This window comes from Balaenoptera physalus (genome assembly GCF_965194825.1).
Source record: "Balaenoptera physalus genome assembly, chromosome: 1".
Lineage (NCBI taxonomy): Eukaryota > Metazoa > Chordata > Mammalia > Artiodactyla > Balaenopteridae > Balaenoptera > Balaenoptera physalus.
The window spans coordinates 99,736,219-99,754,287 of NC_138882.1; the positions used below are offsets into that span (position 1 = coordinate 99,736,219).

The window sequence follows — 18,069 nt, forward strand, 5'->3', positions numbered from 1 at the left end:
GAGGGATGGAAATGCATTTACTGTGATCTAGGTGGGACCCTGAGGGGGAGGCAGGGCCCAGAGACACAGTCCTGGGGGTGACGGCACCCTCAGCTCAGGACGGGAGCGAGCGGGATAGAAGGCCTGGAAGTAATCTCTCCCTCCCTCTCAGGTCCCAGAGCTGAACATTCTGGGGAGCTGGGTGCTGTGGAGGAGAGGCCTGGGGGCCCTGAATTCTCCTGCATCCTGCCTGGCTTCCGCAGGCCCCAGGAGGAACGAGGGCTGGAGGCATGTGAGTGTGCCTATTTGTGCACGTGTGCCCAGGGGCGGGGTGAGCCGAGGGTCCAGCTACGGGGCTGAGTGTCCAGGGGGTGGGCTGGTGAGGGGGTGGAAGGGGTGGGAGAGCAGGAGCTTTCTTGGAGGGTAGGGTGAGCTGTATCGCGATGCCAGTTGAGATAGCCCCAGACTGGTTCCAGCAGCTCCTGCTGTGTTGTTTAGACTCCGGGACTTTTCACAGCCTTGGTGAAGAAAAGGCACGTGGGTCAGAGGGGCGCAGCTCCTTGCCTGAGATGCTCCATGGGATCCACGTTCCGGGGACCCTGCAGGGCGGGCAGCCCCGGGACTGGGTGGAAGGGTCTGGTCCCCCTGGGAAAGGCTCCCTGACTTTCTCTGGTCTCTGGATGGACCCCTGGGCCCCACACTCAGCTGACCTTTGCCCTATCATTGTCCCCAGGTAGGTTTCCCTCCAGTTGCATGAAGACCCTACAGCCCTCAGTACCCTCCTTGCTCAACCCTAAGACGCCCTAATTAGCACTCATCACTTTCCTTCCAGGGAGTTCGCTTTCAGTCACATGCACCTACAGGGTCACATGGGGTCTGTGCTGGTGGCCGGGGGAGGCCTGGGCCCACTCACTCCTGGGCCTGAATGTAGCCCAAGTGCAGAGAAGTGTGGCGTGGTCTGGCACAGGGAAAGTTGCCGAGCGCGCACTGGGAGTTTGGCGATGCTAACTACCACGCTTGCTTAGCAGGGCCTGTTTCCCAGCAACCCACCTGCTCCCTCTCGAAGGTCACTCTAATTGGCTGAGCTACATGCTTGTTGCCAAGAAGCAGTGTGGAGGCATCTTGAAAATAGAGCAGCCGGGCCCCACAAGCAGCCAGAGAGATACGACGTGGTGGGACGCAGGCCCCCCGGCCCTATGCATGCACACACAGAGTCTCCTCCTCGGATGGGACCTGCTCCCCAGGCCCTCATGGTCCCTGCTCTGACCTGCAACCTCACAGCCTCCTGCGCACCACTACTTCCACTGAGCCCCTCACCACTCTGGATGAAAACAGGGGTGATCAGGACTCAGTTCCGTTTGCTCAAGTCCTACCTGGGGGGTGGGGTCCCCTTCACCTCACCTTCTACACCATCCACTTAGCATGCTCCAGCCAGAGCAAGACTCTGGGTCTGAACTAGGACACAGTGGAAGCCACAGCATGTTTGGGGTGGGGGCAGGAGGGAGAGGCACATCCAGAGCCCAAGGAGTGGGCTACACAGAGGCCAGGGGTGACCAGAAGAACACAGAAGAGGGTGTGAGGAGTCTGAGCCTCCGGGCCATCTCCAGGTTCCAGGCTGCTGTTCCTGCTTCTGCCACCCAGTAGGACACATGCCCAGCAAAGTACGACGCATACCTCTCAGGTCTTGGTTAGGGTCAGGGTGCCCTGGGGATCCCTTGGGGACAGTGGCGCTGAGCAAGCCAGGGAAAGGGCCTGGGGAGGTGTTCCTGGAGGCTGCCTGGGCTGGGCAGGCCAAGGGACATCCTTGGGGGGACAGAGACATCACAGGTTATTCCTACAGCAGCCACTGCCCCTGCCTCACTCAACCTGACTTTGGTCTGAGGTTTGGGGATGGTGGCAAGTGGCGGCGGGGTGTTGGGCTGAAAGAAGGTTAGTTAAGAAGTGGCCTGCAAACCCAGGGAAGAGCTTTTTGCGGGGAGAGTTGGGGTTTATCCTGAAACTACGCAGGCTATTTAGAGAGATTAGGTCACAGGGACAAGGCAGGAAAAACACAAAAGTGATGAGGAGCTGGGCAGAAGGGACACTTGGCCTTGAGAGCCCTGGCTCTCAGCCACCACTGGCTCTCAACCATCCCTAATCATTTCAGTCCCACTTTTTCAGGCCAGGAATCCCTAGCTCCACTGACCAGCTTCTGCATGGGGTCTGCGGATGGAATTTCAGCCTTCCCTTGAACTCGCCAAATCCTTCAGAACGCACTTCAGAGGGGACCCACTCTCCCTGTCCACCCCTCCCCCTGGTCACCTTCTGGCTCTACCCGGAGTGAACAGTCCCATCTCAGGGGCTTGCAGATTTGGGTTGCAGACCCCCCAGTGCAGGACGCAGGAGGTGGGGCCTGAGCCAGGCTCTCTGAAGACCTCACACCAGCACCCCATTCTTACCCTGACTCCTGAATGGTGTTGGCATCTCCCAGGACTACTCACTTGGGGAAGCCTGAGCTGTGTTTAAGGGAGGCCTAGGGGAAGGCTGGCAATGACCATGCGGAGCCAGGCCTGAAGACCACTGCAGGAACCAGAGGAAGAGAGGCAATAAAATGGAGGGGGTGGCAGGAGCCTTGATCTGGGGTCCCCTCACCCTCTAGTACTTGTCTTCCCCGTGGGCACCCAGGGGGCTCTGTGTACCTTCTGGGGATGCTGCAGGCCTTTCTAATCCGGGAACTGGAATATCAGGGGACCCATCCTAAAAGCGAGGGCGCATCCGAGGCAGAGGAGATGGTGTCCATGGCCTCAGAGGAGGAGGAGACCTCAAGCTCCATGGGGGACACTGGGGAGACTCAGCTCCGTGGGGGCTACCCCCCTGCCCAGCCTGGGGAGCCATACCTTTCCGGACACTACCATCGGCGCAGGCAAAGTCCCCAGCGCTGAGCAGGAAGCAGGCAGCTGCCTTCTTGTTTCTGTCTCGGGTGCCGGAGCGTCGCAGGGCCCGGCGCTCCTCCGGGGTGCGGGCGGAGGCCAGGGGCTGGGTGAGGCCGGCTCCCTCCTCGTCTGACAGCACCGCGCTGGCATCGCCGTTCTGCTTGGAGTCTAAAGGGGCAGACAGAAAGAAGGCTGCATGAGGGCTGATCCCAGACCTAAAGTATCACTTACCCAACCCGAGGGGAGAGTGTTGCCAGAGCCAGCGAGTGGGTCTGGTCCTGGTGGGCAGGGGAAAGGATGTGGGCTTCCCTCCCAGCCTTGGCCAGGGCCACAGATACCCTAAAAGCAGGGATTCCCCAAGTTGGCCCTTTGAGATCAGTCCAAGGCAGGCAGCAGAGTCGGCTTCTTCCTTGGGTCTGGCTCAGGCTGACACTCGGATGAGTTTGCATTTCCTAGGAGAATGCCTGGCTTGTTGGGGTGAGGGGTAGCACTGCCAGGGTTAAACTGTTAGCGTGGCTTCCGCAGCTGTCTTCCTGGACCACCCGAAGGCACTTATTCTTGTTCACCAGGCATCCAAGCCAGAGTCAGTGCCTGAAGGATTTAGGGCCCTCTGCTCTCCGGGTTCCCCTGTGTCTGGGGAGGACGCCGAGGGGAAGAGGCTCCAATTCAGCTCCTACTGCTGTGGGCTCTTAGTCCCAACCCTGCTCTGCCAGGCACGCAGCAGCACAGATGAGAGCTGAGCCCTGGGATCTGGAGAAGCGGGGCTCCTTGGTCTGAAGGCAGTGGCCAGGAATGCCCTTTCTGTGACCGAGCAGTTAGAGTCAGGCTAAGGAACGGCTCATGGCGCCATAGGTATTGCGGAGCCAGCCTAGGGACTTGTACATTTTGATATTAAGTTACCCTCTGAGCCCTGAATGGACCTCAGGGTACAGCTGAAATTCCCTGAGGTACTGGCTGGGAGATTTATGTTCAGGGATTGGGGAAGAGGGTACCATTTTGGTGGGGGAGAAGAGGGGGCCCTAATTGGTGCTGTTCCATCAAGGTCTTTGAAAGACCCGGGCCCTTGAATGACCCCAGGGAGTGAGTGGCTCCAACACGTAGGATGGGCACCCACCAACAGGCCACAGGTGAATGTCCCAAGTCAGGCACCTCCCCACAAGGACGAGTCCCGCTTTGCCCCCAGAGCCGAGACAGGAGCTGCTACCTTAGTCTCCTGGCACCCCCCTCCCACCGCCCAGCTCCCCAGTGGCCTGGCATCCAATGGCCCCCCATGCTAGGAATCCCATACCTCCCTCAGGAGCCCATCCCGTACCTAACAGTTGGGTTCCCACTCTCCAACCTAACTTCATGTTGCTGTGGGTGAAGCCAATTTCCTTTCACTCTTGACTCAGGTAGAAGCAAGCTTTCCTGGGGTGGCCTTTTTCATCCTTGAAGAGCACGATTCAGACCCTCAGGTCCTCCCGTTCCAGGATGCAGCTACCAGTTTCTTCCACCTTTCCTTTCCCCTCTCCCAACACTGTCTGGGCTGCTCCCTCTTGGTTCCCTTCCGTCCCATGTTAAACCCCGAGCCCAGGACTCAATCTAGCTTGTGCCAAACAGAAGGCAGCCTCCCACTGCCATTACGTTATCACATTTATCAGGCCAAGAGACACTAGACTGGAACGTTTGGAAAGAAATGATTCATGTGTTGATTCTCCTCAGAAGAACAGCTGCCCTACTCTCCAGCTAATAATGACAGCGCCTGATATTTGTAAAGTGGTTTTAACTTCTTAAAGGACGTTCATAGCCATCATTCGTTTGGGTCTCGTCAAAGTCGGGGTAAGACATTGACAGCATTCCCGTTTTACAGGTGAGGAGTCTATGCCCAGAGAGGGTGAGTGACTGGCCTGTGGGCACACAGCACAATGGCCAAGATGGGATTAGAAACCCAGGCTTCTAATTTACAGCCCCATGCACTGACCATAGCAGCCTAAATTTAGTGGGATACTCACTCCACAGAGCCTGATGTTCAGGAAGCTATCAGAGAATAGATATTCAGCCTCAATACTGTGCCCTCATAAAGGCACGCCTTATATTTAGGGAAGCCCAGAGCAATAAAAGCACAATCCCAAGTTCCAAGGGCTGAGTTTCACCTGGGAACTCCCCTGGCCACTGGGGGAGAGGTGGCTTTCCTTCCCAACCCCCAATCTCACCTGCCCGTTTCCTCTCAACCACACCCTCTTCTGGGGCAGGGGGGCTGGCATCACTGTAGGTACTGTCCCTGGGCGAGGTCTCCTGCGACTTGCAGTAAATAGGCGACTCCAGCTGAGGCGGCCGAGGTACGTGCTTCTTCCGTTTCTTGGGCAGCTTCTGCTTGGCCATGGCCAGAGAGTAGTACATGCCGAAGTTGTTGACAATGACAGGCACGGGCATGGCAATGGTGAGCACGCCGGCCAGTGCACACAGCGCCCCCACCAGCATGCCTGACCACGTCTTGGGGTACATGTCCCCGTAGCCCAGTGTCGTCATGGTGACCACGGCCCACCAGAAGCCGATGGGGATGTTCTTGAAATCGGTGTGATCATTGCCCCGCGGGTCGGAAGGCCTGGCGCCGATGCGCTCCGCGTAATAGATCATGGTGGCGAAGATAAGCACGCCCAGGGCCAGGAAGATGATGAGCAGCAGGAACTCGTTGGTGCTGGCGCGCAGGGTGTGGCCCAGCACGCGCAGCCCCACGAAGTGGCGCGTAAGCTTGAAGATGCGCAGGATGCGCACGAAGCGCACGACGCGCAGGAAGCCCAGAACGTCGCGAGCCGCCTTGGACGACAGGCCGCTCAGCCCCACCTCCAGGTAGAAGGGCAGGATGGCCACGAAGTCGATGATGTTGAGCAGGTTCTTAACGAAGTCCAGTGTGTCGGGGCAGCACACGATGCGCACCAGGAACTCCAGCGTGAACCACAGCACGCACACTCCCTCGATGTAGGTCAGGATGGGCTCCGTTTCCACCTCCCGCCGGAAGCGCACGCTGGTAGTGTTCCCCACTCTGTGGATCTCCGTCACGTTGCGGTCGATGTTGAAGGCCTCGTGGGTCTCCAGGCAGAAGGTGGTGATGGACACCAGGATGAAGAAGAGAGAGGCAAAGGCCACCACCTATGGGCGGGGAGGAGAGTGAAGGCAGCTGTCAGGGAGAGATGCACCCAGCAGGGACAGGGCCCTCGGCCTGTAGAGGGAGGGGCCGTGGGTCACCAGGCAGTCTGTTAGGTGGTGAGAGGTGGGATTAAGGTACACAGTCTGGGGCTGGAATTCCATCCCCAGAGGGTCTTTATCCCTCTGCTTGCGTGCTTTAAGGCAGTACGTCCCAATCCTTGTCATGGTGCCCAGAAGTTAGAGGCTGCCTTTGGCTGGAAGGAACTGAACAGAGGACTATAGCTGCCTGGCTCTGCCCACCTCTAACCCGATCGTGCTTTGAGGCTTCTCAAACTGTAATGGCTGTATAAATCCTCCGGGAACCTTGTTAAAATGCCATTCTGATTCAGGAGGTCTGGGGCAGGACCTGTGATTCTGCATTTCTAACAAGCTTTCAGGTGAGGCTGCTTGTCCACAGACCACACCTCAAGTAACTATGCTTTAAGGCAGTTTTCCTCAAAGTGAGGACCTGGACCAGCACGTCAGTATCACCTGGGAACTAGTTAGAAATGCAAAGTCTCGGGCCCCACCCAAACCTACTGAATGACAAATGCTGGGCAGAGGGTCCAGCAATGTTTCAACAATCCTTCCAGGTAATTCTGATACACACTAAATTGCGAGGGCCACTACATCAAGGGATATGCTTAGAGGCAGGGGGCTGGCATTCTACCTATTAAGCTCCGGCCGTGACCCACCTCCTCAAGCCCCAAGTCCCAGCCCCTCCTGCCTGCCTCTCACCCTAGGATGTCTGAGCCGACTGCCCAGACAGTGAGAAACGTCTGAAGAAAGACAACCTGCTCCAGGGCAGGAGACAGGGTAGTCTGCCCAGAATAGCCACCCCTCCCCTTCCCGAGAACTGACATTTCCTGGGACACTGAGCGCCAACAAAAAATAAACTGCACCCATTGGGATCAGAGTGTGGCAACAGCTGATCTGGACAGCTGCTGGGATCTCGGCTAGAATGATGACAGCGGCATTCAGCAGAGGAACGGCTGGGTTTAAGTGTCCAATCATTATGAATGGAGATGAAATGCATGTGTAATAACACCAATTACGGAGCCTTCATCTGTTATTCATGTGACGCCATTCACCACGGTCAGGGTGCTCCTCGCTGGAGTCCATGCCCCCTGCTGTTGCCTGTCCTGCTTGGTGGGTGGGGATGGGCTTCCTCCCTGAGCAGCGGGCCGAGCTTAGATAGATGAGGGAGGACTGTGGCCCCACGACCCCTTGGCAACCCCCATTGCCTGCCCCACTCTGATTTCCACCTGGCCATAGCATTGCCCCCTGTCTAATGATGCCTCTCAGAGATGCTTCCCTCCCTGGGAGTCTGCACCGAGACGGGTGACTTGTTCTTAGTACTGCAAAACACCAGTGGAGAATACAGGGGGATCTGGGAAAATGAAGCAAGAAGTAGCACCTCCAAAGGCTTCTGGAGCAGGAGCGAGTCTGAGGAGGGAACTTTGGGAATGAACATTCATTAGCCGTCTATTCTGTGCCTGGCATACTTGGGCACTCTATATGTGTTAGCACCTTCAGTCCTCCCTGTGAGGTAGGCCCCATCATCCCATTTTCCAAGGGAGGAACTGAAGATCAGAGAGGTTATATACTTGCCTGAGGTCACACAGCCTGGAAGGGATGGAAACCAGACTTGAACTCAGCACTGTTTAACTCAGGGGCCGTACCTTCTCTTCACACCTCCCAGGCAGGGTCAGTTCATAGACCCAGGAAAGTCTTCTCTGAATTGTCAACACTGCTCCCAGCCAGCTCCCTGATGACTGCTATTTCACTCTTAGGAATGTGTACCTTTGGTTTGGGACAGACACCCGCCACACAGTAAGACTTATCTTATTTACACTTGGACAGGTTGATCAGTTAAGGCAAGTTAGGAGAAGCAGGGTAGCGGACCACAGACACCCTTTTCCACTTGACAACTCTGCCTGGAGTTTCTCTTGCCTGCTTCTCCTCCCTGCCCCGTGAAGGTGAATTTCAAGTTCCCTTTCTGGTTTCATTTTTCTTCCCCTGACAAATGGGCTGTCAAGACGATATGGGCTGACATGGGCATTAGGCAAATAGCTCCAGCCTGTGGGCTCTCGAGGGCCATCCAGAGATGAGGTGGTGGAGGCACCTGTCCAGTGGCCATGGTGATGCTGGGAACCCCGAGTCCTGGCACCGCCCTCCCAAGCAGAGGGGGTTGGGGTAAGGGGTGGGGCCAGCACATCCCAGATCTGCCAGGAAGCCTGGGAAGCAGAAGCTTGTGCTCTTCTGAGGAAAGGTTAGCCAGGAGAGTTGGCCCACCTGGGAGCCCAGCGTGAAGTTAATTGGTGATTTGGAAAAACAAGTTCAGGAAGAGCTGCCCAGGGGCTGAGCAGAGGGCGCAGGGAGGGAAGGGGAGGGGAGGGCAGGGCGGTACTGTGGCCAGGGCTACTCTCTCACCAGCAGGGCCAAGGTGCCTTCCTCAACTCCGCCCCAAGGGCTCCTTCTGCAGCAGGCCCAGTGGGTGCAAACCACTCCTCCCTCCTGCATTAGGGAACAACCCCCTGAATTCCTGCAGTGCTCACTCATTTTTTTTTGTTTTTAAACACAGAACCATCCCCTCTACTTACTCCTACCCCTCACTGCCACACTCTCAGAGGATACGGACAGGGAAAGGGGAGCCACATGTGTCCATTTCTCAGGGGCAACAGAGGCACGAGACAGGACAAATGACTTGTTGAGGATTAAACAGAGGCCAGGTCTCTTGACTCACAGCTCAGAGCTCTTTCTTCTTGGCCTCTCTGACCAAACAGATGGGGAAAACCCACTCCTCCCTGATGAAACCTACATGGGACCTCAGTCTCCCTTGTGGCCCCTCCAGGCTGGTCCCAGGAAGCCCTCACTCCCTGAGCAGACAGGTAGACCTAAGGCCGAGCGGTGATAGATGCAGTGGCCTGTGCTCTGGCAGGCTGCTCCAGGTGGGTCCCGAAGTTACAGGTACCCTTTCAGGGCCCTAAGTTATTCCCCAATCCAAGTTATTTTGTAAGTGGTGGCCCTGCTTGCAATCGGTGCCTTTCACCAGGGCTTTTCCCTTTGGTGGCAGGAATACTGCTTTCATTCTGCTTTCAACCCTTGACTGGGACCTGAAAGGGACCAGCGAGGAGGCAGCGGCTGCAGCAGCATCACCCAGCTTAGAGGTCAAGGCCTCACACCTGAGCCTCCTATCCAGTGCCGCTCCCCCAACCCTGGCCCATCCTGCGAGGCTGGCAGGGCCCCTCAGAGCGCTCCCCATCGGCCCCTGCCACACATGGGGCTGTGCGGCCTCGGGGAGCTGAGACTGAGGGCAAAGGAGAGCTAAGGAGCCCTGGGGTCAGCTGCCTGGGTGCCTCATCCCGGCACTGCCACTTAGTCAGGGAAACGGTGCACTCTGTGCCTGTTTCTTCGCTACAAAATGGGACACTACTAGTGCCCCCAGTAGTGTTACTGTAGGATTAAATGAGCTTCTACACAGCAAGTGCCTGGCATACAGTAAGTGCTCAATGAATGGTGACAGAGCTGAGGAGGTGAGGGGGCCTCCGTGAACACCTGCGCGCAGCTTCTGAGGAGGAGTTGGATCTGGAGCCCAAAATATCACAAAGCCTTTGCTTCACAGAAGAGAAAGGGACTCGGAAGGTCATTGAATTCAATGCCCTTTCTGCTGTTTTACAGGTGATGAAACTGAGGCCTGGGGAGAAGTGACCTGGCTGGTTCCCATAGCCGAAGCTGTCCGTTCTTTCCACCGTGTGGGGACAGAAGGCATGGATTCTGCTGGAAGTCAACACTGCCCAAGCAGGGACTTCCCTGGCGGTCCAGTGGTTAAGACTCTCCGCTTCCACTGCGGTGGGCGTGGGTTCGATCCCTGGAGGGGGAACTGGGATCCTGCATGCCGCACGGTGCAGCCAAAGAAAACAAAAGCCAAAACTGCCCAAGCAGAAAACCGCTCGTGTGAACTAGTTTGGCCAGCAGCAGGCCCTCTCCTGCCAGCTGGGAAGATACAGGAGGGTCTCGCCACCCCGGACAGGAGGGTCCTAGCCTCTGTGAAGGACAGTGCTGCTCCTTCGAGCTTCCTGCTCCCTTGGGCCCATCACACTGGCTGGCGGTATCCTGCTGGGGACCCATCTATCTCCAGAGACCCAGGTGGTTCAGCTGGTGGGCCAGCCCTGTGACCAGCCTCCTTCACTGAGCTCATCCCACAACTGTCCCTGGTGGAAATGTAAAGTCACACACTTCTGGACGCAAGTCTGGCTCTGCTACTTACTGCCCAGACCTTGGGCAAGTTACTTACCCTCTCTGAGCCTTAGGATCTTTGTTCATAAAATGGAAAATTGAGTACCTACTATGTGCCAGACACTGCTCTGGGTGCTGTGGAACAGCAGGAAACAAAACAGCCCTGCCCCTTAGACCTTCCATTCCAGTGGAAGGAGACTGTCAACAAATAAGTATAGTATGTCAGATGGTATAAGAGGGAGAAAAATAAAAAGAAAGGAGGTTAAGAAGTGTGAGGGTGGGGCAGCTATTTCAAATAGGGTGGTCAGGCAAGGCCTCAGTGCCAAGGTGACATCGAAGCAGGGACCTGAAGGAGTGAGGGAATGAGTTATGTGAAGATCCAGCAGAACTCCAGAGGCAGCGGGAACAGGCAGTGCAAAGGCCCTGAGGCTACCAGCATACTTCATGTATTGAAGGGATAAGGGTACCTATCTTATAGGGTTATTCTGAGGATTAAAAGAAATGATATTTGTAAAACTTACCAACGAGCCTAGAGTGGCTCAGAAATCTGGCAGAGGCTGGGTTGGGGGGGGTGGGGAGGAGGTGACAGACACCAGTCATTGGGAACTGAATACAATCAGCAGGAGCAGGGGAGGGGAGCCCAAGGAGGAAGGGCCAAGGAGACAGATGGACAGATAAACATAAGAAGACTCATGCCCAAAAACCTATATTAAGGATGAAGTGTAGGAGAAGAGAAATTTGAGAACACAGCCAAAGACAGTTGCAGAGGAAGATCTGAGGGGATGGGATGAGGAGCTAAGCCTTCTGGGGAAGTGAGATCCTAGTGCCCAGGTGGTGCTGGAAAGGGAGTGGGCAGCCCTGCGGGCTGAGAAGCAGGGAAGAAGAGGAAGTGTGCCAGGCAAGGCATCTCTGAGCTGTCCCTGGGCTCCTGGGTGAGGACCTGTACTACAATGCCCAGGTCCCAGCCGAGGGACCCCAGCTCCTCTCCCTTCATGGGCTGCCCAAGAGCAGAACCTGGCTGGCCCTGGGCCTTCTCATCCTGAGCCAGGACCCTCTGGTTCCGGTGTCAGAGCCAGCCTCTACCATGCTCAGCCCCTGCCAAGCTAGCACCTGGGGCCTCTCAGGGCCACTTGGCTGCCTAGAGCCGATGAGTCCCAGCCCCAGAAGGAATTCAGTCCAGTCCATATCACTGGCCAAGAACTTATCCAGACAAATGCAATTCCAGGTTCTTGCCTATCCGTCAAAACACCCCTGCCCCTTAGACTTTCTGTCCCATGCTGTCCTATCTCTGCTCTGGCTGGTCCCCTGCCCAGGAAATTCCCTTCTTCCCTAACTCTGCATGGTTAAGCACTACCCACATTGAATATTTATTTATATATTTATTTATAACTGGCTTCCTTCTAAAAATTATTTAAGGAAGCTAAGTCACTATCATGCAGGGCCTACCCAGTTTAACTTCTATTTCCTTGTTGAAGCTTCCCTGCATACCAACCCCCTCCAAACAAACAAACCCTCATCTCACACACAGGTGGGATTTATCACTCCCCCCTCTCACCTCCTATTGAACTTCATTTTTTAAGACTACTGTGGCCCCTCTCCTGATCTATCTTGTATTATTATTACCATTTCTTGTCACTCAATTTTCCCCAACTGCCACCTACTCCACCTGATCTGGTTCTCTTTAGGAACAGGGACCACCTCTAACTCATCTTTATATTTATAGAGGCCAGCCTGGTGTCTGGCAGGTAGTTAAGTGCTCAATAAATGTTTTCTGAATGACTGAAGCCAAGCTGACTGCCTGCTCCCTCTCCTGGTCCTAGAGAGCCTGTCACGAGGAGAGATCATCAGCCTCACTAACTGGGACTAGAGATGACAAAGGGATGCCTAGGAATCCCTCCAGGCACCTGGGCTCTCAAGACTCTGCAGCTCTCAGGGATGGGTCAAGCCAGTCGCCTGATGGGGACGCCTGCCAGGGGCCAGTAACCTTCACCCAGCCCAGAGAAATCCCCAGCAGGGAGCTGGGCCAGGTCGTGGCAGGCCGGCTGCCAAGGAACAAAGGTGGCTTGAGTACCCTTGTGCCCAGCATCCCAGGCTGACACTGACCACAGGTGGAGGTGAAGGGCCTGGGGGCTCCCGGTTCCCAAGGCCCAGCTGCCTCTGTTCCTGCCTGCTCTTCCCCCAACTCTCCAAAATAGCCCAAGTTTATTTTATCCCTTCCCCCACTTTACACCCCACCCCAAGTGGTGACAAGCAGAAACACCTCGTCATCCAGAGACAAGATGTTCAGAGACAAATGTTGGTCTGTTCAGAACAAGAGAGGAAAACAGAAAACAAACCCAGGAGGAGACTGGGAGGCTGCCTGAGGGCAGGGGTGGGGGGAGGCCTGCAGCCCTTGGCCTAACATTGCTTCCCCTCCCGGGAAGGCGGTAGAGCGACTGCCCTGGGGCATGCTGGCACTGCCCTCCTAAGGGTGCTGCGGAAGCTGGGGCACCCAGCCTCCTGGGCTCAGGTTCCTGGCCCTTCCTCACCCAGAGGGCATGGGACTGCGAGTCCTGGCCCTCACTCGGAAGCCTGTCATGCCCACCGGCTGGCTGGTCCCAGGCAGCACCCAGGCCGGAGAAGCTGGGGCCTTCAGATGGGGTGAGCAGGAAGCAAGCTCTGCATTTCCTTCCTAGAAGGCCTCGGTTTCATTCCTCTGCCTGGGCCACGGAACACCTAGTCTCTTCTCTTAACCAAGCCCCCTTTCTTTCTGTCCTATAAAAAGCCCCACAGTGAGGGAAAGAAAGAGAAAGCAAGCTCAGGTGTGAGCAATTCTAGGGAGCAAGGAGATGGGGGCTTTAGTTTGGAGGACGAAGTGAAGGGATGGGAGGAGAGCAGAAGGGCCCTCCCCTCCCCGAAGGGCCCTCCTGAAGTCAGAGGCCCTCTCCAAGCAGAAGCCCCAGGAGGCGGCTGAAGCAGGGGACAAGCACAGACGTGGATGCACAAGATCTGGGCTTGGATCCTAGTTCTACCACCAGCTATGCGACCTTGAACAAGCCCCTCTGGGTCTCCGTTTCCTTCTCTGTAAGCTGAGGTTAATAATCCCTGCCTCACATGGGTCAGATATTAGAAAAAAGTGCAGGTGTGCCAGCATCTGACAGCTGGCAGAGTGGATGCCCAAGCAGTATGAAACCCCAGCTGCAGCTGCCTCCTGGGGCAGTGGGATCCTGTGGGGTCACCCCCTCTACTCAGAGGGGAAACACTATGAGAAAACTCAATCTAGGTACTGATTTAGCCAAAGGAGAACTATCATCCTCAATAGGGCCGATAACTGGACTAAAGCCAGCTCAGCCCCTGGGACCTCTGGAGACTGGGGATGAGGGAGGTGAGTGTCCCAGGGTCCCATTCATCAGGCCTCCTGTCTGCCCTCAGAAAAGGAGGAAGGCCTGCTTCTAGAGCTCCGGTTGCTGCCCAAACCCTGACTGGTCCGCCTCAGTCTGGGAAGCCACCCTCGCCATTGCTGAGCCCTCCCTCTGCCTGGGACCACGGGCAATGGGCAGAGGGGGACAGGACCAGCCTGCCTCCTGTGCTTGCTCCCAGGTCAGGCCATGGGAACAGAACCAGGGCAGCAGCCGCCCATGGACCCAGCCGCTGTGAAGGGAGCAGGGTGAGCACCCAGGCGGAGCCTGCCTGAACAGGAATGGCTCTGCGGGCCAGGCCGGTAGCTAGGCAACAGGCTCCCATCATCAGCTCAGTTCACTTTCCCTTTGTATCTGTTTTGTTCCTGTCATAACGCACTACTCAAATGACCAGCTGCTGTATGCGAAGAGATGCCCGGGGCAGCGCTCTGCTCCTCTGCCCTTACTGGCCCTTGGTGAGCGCCCCAAGCCCACCGCAGTGCTGCAGGCCCCTCCCCCTCTTCCTCCAGGGAGACAGGGAGGAGGCCGAGGGAGGGGAGGTATGCGCACAGACCCAGGGGACAGCACAGGGGCAGGGGGTATTATTGGCCTGGGGTAAACAGAGCAGGGAGGGCATAGCCCCAGAACCCCTGCAACTCAGACCCTCAGGCCTGGAGGCGTAACCGAGTAGTGTCCCTTCTGATGTCCCCAGCTGCCCCTGGTTTTCTGATGTCATCCACAGGAGGTACAAAACCTCAGGCCACCTCCCAGACCAGAGTAACAAACGATCCACCTCAAAAACAGCCTCCTTCAGTGGCAAGAACATGTTATCATCCGAGGAGCAAGGGCTGGGTAGTGAGGGAGCCCTGGCTTTGAGTCACAGCCCACCACTCTCTAGCTGTGTGACCTCAGGCAAGTTGTTTACCCTCTCACAGCCTCAGTCTATTAAATGGGGATAATACCTCCGCTGTAAGTTTACTGGGAGGATTAGAGATTAACGCAAAGTACCTGCATGGTGTGCTCAATAAATGGCAGTTGCTTATCAATTAATTTTTTAAACTTTTGTATTCTCACTTGTATGTCCCAGGAACAGCTAAAGGCTTGCCTTTGCCTGTGCCTCTCAGCAGGAGGCAAGCCCCTTCTGGCATGAGTGCCACCAAAGCTCCATATAGCTGTGCACATCAGTATTAACAACCAGAAGGCAGGATACTTGGGGTGATTTGCTGGCTCTATTATTTATTAGTTAAGGATCTGTGATGACACTTAACATCCCTGAATCCTGGTTTCTCCGTTAAGTGGGAAGAATTTACCCAGCCCAGCCCCAAACTTCTGACCTCAACTGGATCGCCCTGGCTGCTGTGATTCTACATCAAAAGGGCCAAGTATCTTGGGCTCCTGGAGGATTTCCAGGGGCTAACCAGGCTCTGAGTTTACTCAGAGAGCCCCGGCTGGACCACTCTGCAGTGAGTTGAGGAGAAAATAAACTCACTGATGGTACAGCCCCTTGGAATCAAAGGAGGAGGAACCTGAGCAGATGAAAAGTCCTCAGAGGCCCCAGAATGCTCGGAAATAGGGCCCCTAACCACCTCATCTCATTCCTGCCTCCCTGGCTTGCCCCCTTTGCCCAACTCCATCAAGCTAAATCTGCCTTCTCCTCCCTCACCCCCAACTTCGAAAGAGCCTGAAGGATCTGCACTTGTCTCTGCCCTCGTGCACCCAGCCGCGAGCGAACACTAGCAGGGTTAGAGGACTGCATGAGAAGCCCACGGGACTCGCAGCCAGCCAGGGCCAGGGCAAACAGAAGCAGCACCCTAGCTTTGCTCTCAGTCCCGGAAGAAGGCCCCTACCGTCCAGTGGCTGCCCTGGGATGGTACGCCTCAGCCAGAGCCCTCTGCTCCTCCCTCCTCTTCCACGCAGGAGATGCATGTGCCCTGGTAGAGCATTTATGCCAGCCTAGCCCCTCCCTGCAGCCCCGTCTCCCAATCTCCCGCCCTCCCCTGGGGGGGGTGAGGGGAGTGTAACTTTTTCTTCCATGACTGGGTTGAGGCCCAGCACAGGAGGTGCTGGGGAGCGCGGCAGGGCTCTGAGACTCACTAACATGACGACCTGGGATGCCAGAGGAAACTACCAGCTTCCACAGCAGGGGGCAGTCCCCAGACCCAACACATCACGCTGCTCTTTCCTGTCTCCCAGACAGACCCCAGCCAGGCTTCAGGCTGCCAGCCATGAGATCAGACACCAACCCCCAGGGGTCTCTTTTTTTAAAGAATCTAAAGCCATCCTTCATGGGTGTTTTTTTCTTTTTAGATGCCCAAGCCTACCTTCCCCACTACCCCCTTCCACCTAAGCGGGTTAGGGGAAACTGGACTGACTTGGGGAGGGGATGGTGGGAAGGGACTAGATCTTGCCTACATCAACCTACACTTCTCCCCCCGCCCCCATCCCCATCACCTATTTCAAGCAATAACCTGAACCAGGGCTTTCTGGGAAGCCAATTCGTGCTGCAGTAGGAAGAAAGAAGCGGCAACAAATCTGGGATCATCACCAGGCAGCCTGTGGCTGGCCACTGGCTGCGGGAGCCTGAAGGGCCCGCAACATTAGGCTCTTCCTGTCTGACTCTCCCCTCATCCCAGCAGAGGCCAGGACAACCCAGGTGTCCAGGAAGCCTCAGGGGCGTGGCGTGGGGCAGGCATCTTGACTTACCTTCCTGGGAAAAAGAAGGGCTCTCCCAAACCTGGTTGAGAGGTCTGGGTTCTTGTCCCAGTTCTGCCTGTTACGGTTGAAGAGGCTGAAACCCGTGCCCCCTTCTCTAGAACTCACAGTTCCTAGCACGCTGAGCTGCTGGGAGGATTTCAATGAGATGGGACACAGGGAACTGCCAGAGTAGCCACTTACACTCTAGTTTTTTCCCCCAAATCCTGCCTGACCCCAGCACAAGGCCTCATTCCAGTTCTCCAGGACTCTGTCCTTCAGAGGAACTGGGAGTAGATGTAGTGAGGCTGCCTGTGCAGGAAGAAGGGGGTGGAAGAGCTCAGCTAAGAGCACCCCACTCGCTGGGAGGGGATGCCTTAAAGCAGGAGCTGGGATTAGGTCCAAGTAGTAAGTCAGGAGTGCAAAAGTGTGCAATCTCCTGATGAAGCGTTGGGGGCGAGGATGATTCCCCTGGGGGCCCACGGAAAGCAGGGGAATTGGGGAGGGAGGCGGTGGTAAAGTCGGTCAGTCTCGGTCCGAGAGAAGACCCAGACTCCTGCCACTCACCCTGGCCGCCCGGGAGGAGTAGGGATCCTCGAAGAGCGCCCACATGCGGGGCTGCCAGCCGCGGCAGCCCCCGGACCCGGCGCCGGGGCCCGCGCCTCCCTCGTGGGGCCCCAGGCGCTGCAGGGCCAGCTCCCGCTCATCGTCGCCGGCCTCGTCGCCGGGCCCCGCGCCCCCGCCGCCTCCGTCTGGGCTCTCGAAGATGTCGAGCGCCTCCTCGGCGTCGCGGTGCTGCCGGTAGGTCATCCAGCAGCAGGGCTCCACGTCGGTCTCGTCGATGCCCCAGAAGGTGAGCTCCTCCTCAAACAGAGGCCCGCACACGTCGGCGGGGCAATGCAGCTTGCCCGTGCGGTAGTAGTTGAGCACGTAAGCAAAGACGCCCGGGTGCCGGTCGAAGAAGAACTCGCAGCCACCGCCGCCGCTGCTGCCTGCACCACCGCCATCGGACGCGGGCCGGCCCCCGCCGTCGGGATCGGCCAGCCAGGCGAGGCGGGTGCCCGGTAGGGTGCGCAGGGTGCTGCGGTAGGTCTCATGTCGCGTGCCGCCCACGTTGATGATGATCTTCTCCGACGCCTCGCCCTTGGCCATCTCCTCCTTCAGACATGTTTTGGACGGAGGCTTGTTCCCCGACTTGCGCCCGCGGTAGGAGGAGACACACACCGAGCTGATCATAAGAAGCGCTGCGGGGCTTCGGCTTGGGGCGGCCGCTGCCCTCCAAACACCCTTCCAGAGGAGGCAGCGTCAGACGGGGGAGGGGGAGAAGACCAGGAGGAGGCAGGAGGCCGCGGCGGCCCCCTCTGCGGCGTGGCCCTGCCCCTGCCTCCCCCCCGGGGCGCGAAGCGGGAGGAGTTGGATTTCTCGGGGGCACAGGTGGTTGGGGTTTGGGCTGGCAGCGCCGGGGAGGGAGGCAGGAGGGGAAAAGGAGAGCCGAGGACCCAAGCGAGGCGCCCGGGAGGCAGGGCTAGCACACACACACTTCCCCCGCTAGCACTGGACACCCAGACGCTCGGGGCCCGGGACACGCCCCCCTGCACCCCACAACAGACGAGGAAGCGCACTGTCCAGGCGCACTGCGCGCGCTCACACTCACACGGGCCACCCTCCGGCTCCCAGTCCCCGCCGAGACCCGGGAGCGGCGGCGG

The 18,069-nt window shown here is 57.2% G+C and overlaps 1 protein-coding gene across 11 annotated transcripts in view; it reads right to left on the reverse strand.

The window, feature by feature from the left end:
• The window catches only part of KCNC4 (potassium voltage-gated channel subfamily C member 4), a 75,125-nt gene extending 57,521 nt beyond the window's left edge, over positions 1–17,604 (reverse strand). For 8 of the 11 annotated variants that reach the window (XM_082432486.1, XM_082432485.1, XM_082432480.1 and 5 more), the window contains exons 1-3: positions 16,931–17,604; positions 5,084–6,020; positions 2,856–3,059 (exon numbers count right to left, since the gene is read on the reverse strand). In XM_082432486.1, the coding sequence (XP_082288612.1) occupies positions 2,856–3,059; positions 5,084–6,020; positions 16,931–17,599 (1,810 nt within the window). In that variant the 5' untranslated portion in view covers positions 17,600–17,604. Of the gene's footprint in view, positions 1–268; positions 2,539–2,855; positions 3,060–5,083; positions 6,021–16,930 lie in introns of those variants that run through there. The other 3 variants (XM_082432481.1, XM_082432477.1, XM_082432478.1) reach the window with 3 other exon arrangements.
• Positions 17,605–18,069: the final 465 nt, after the last annotated feature.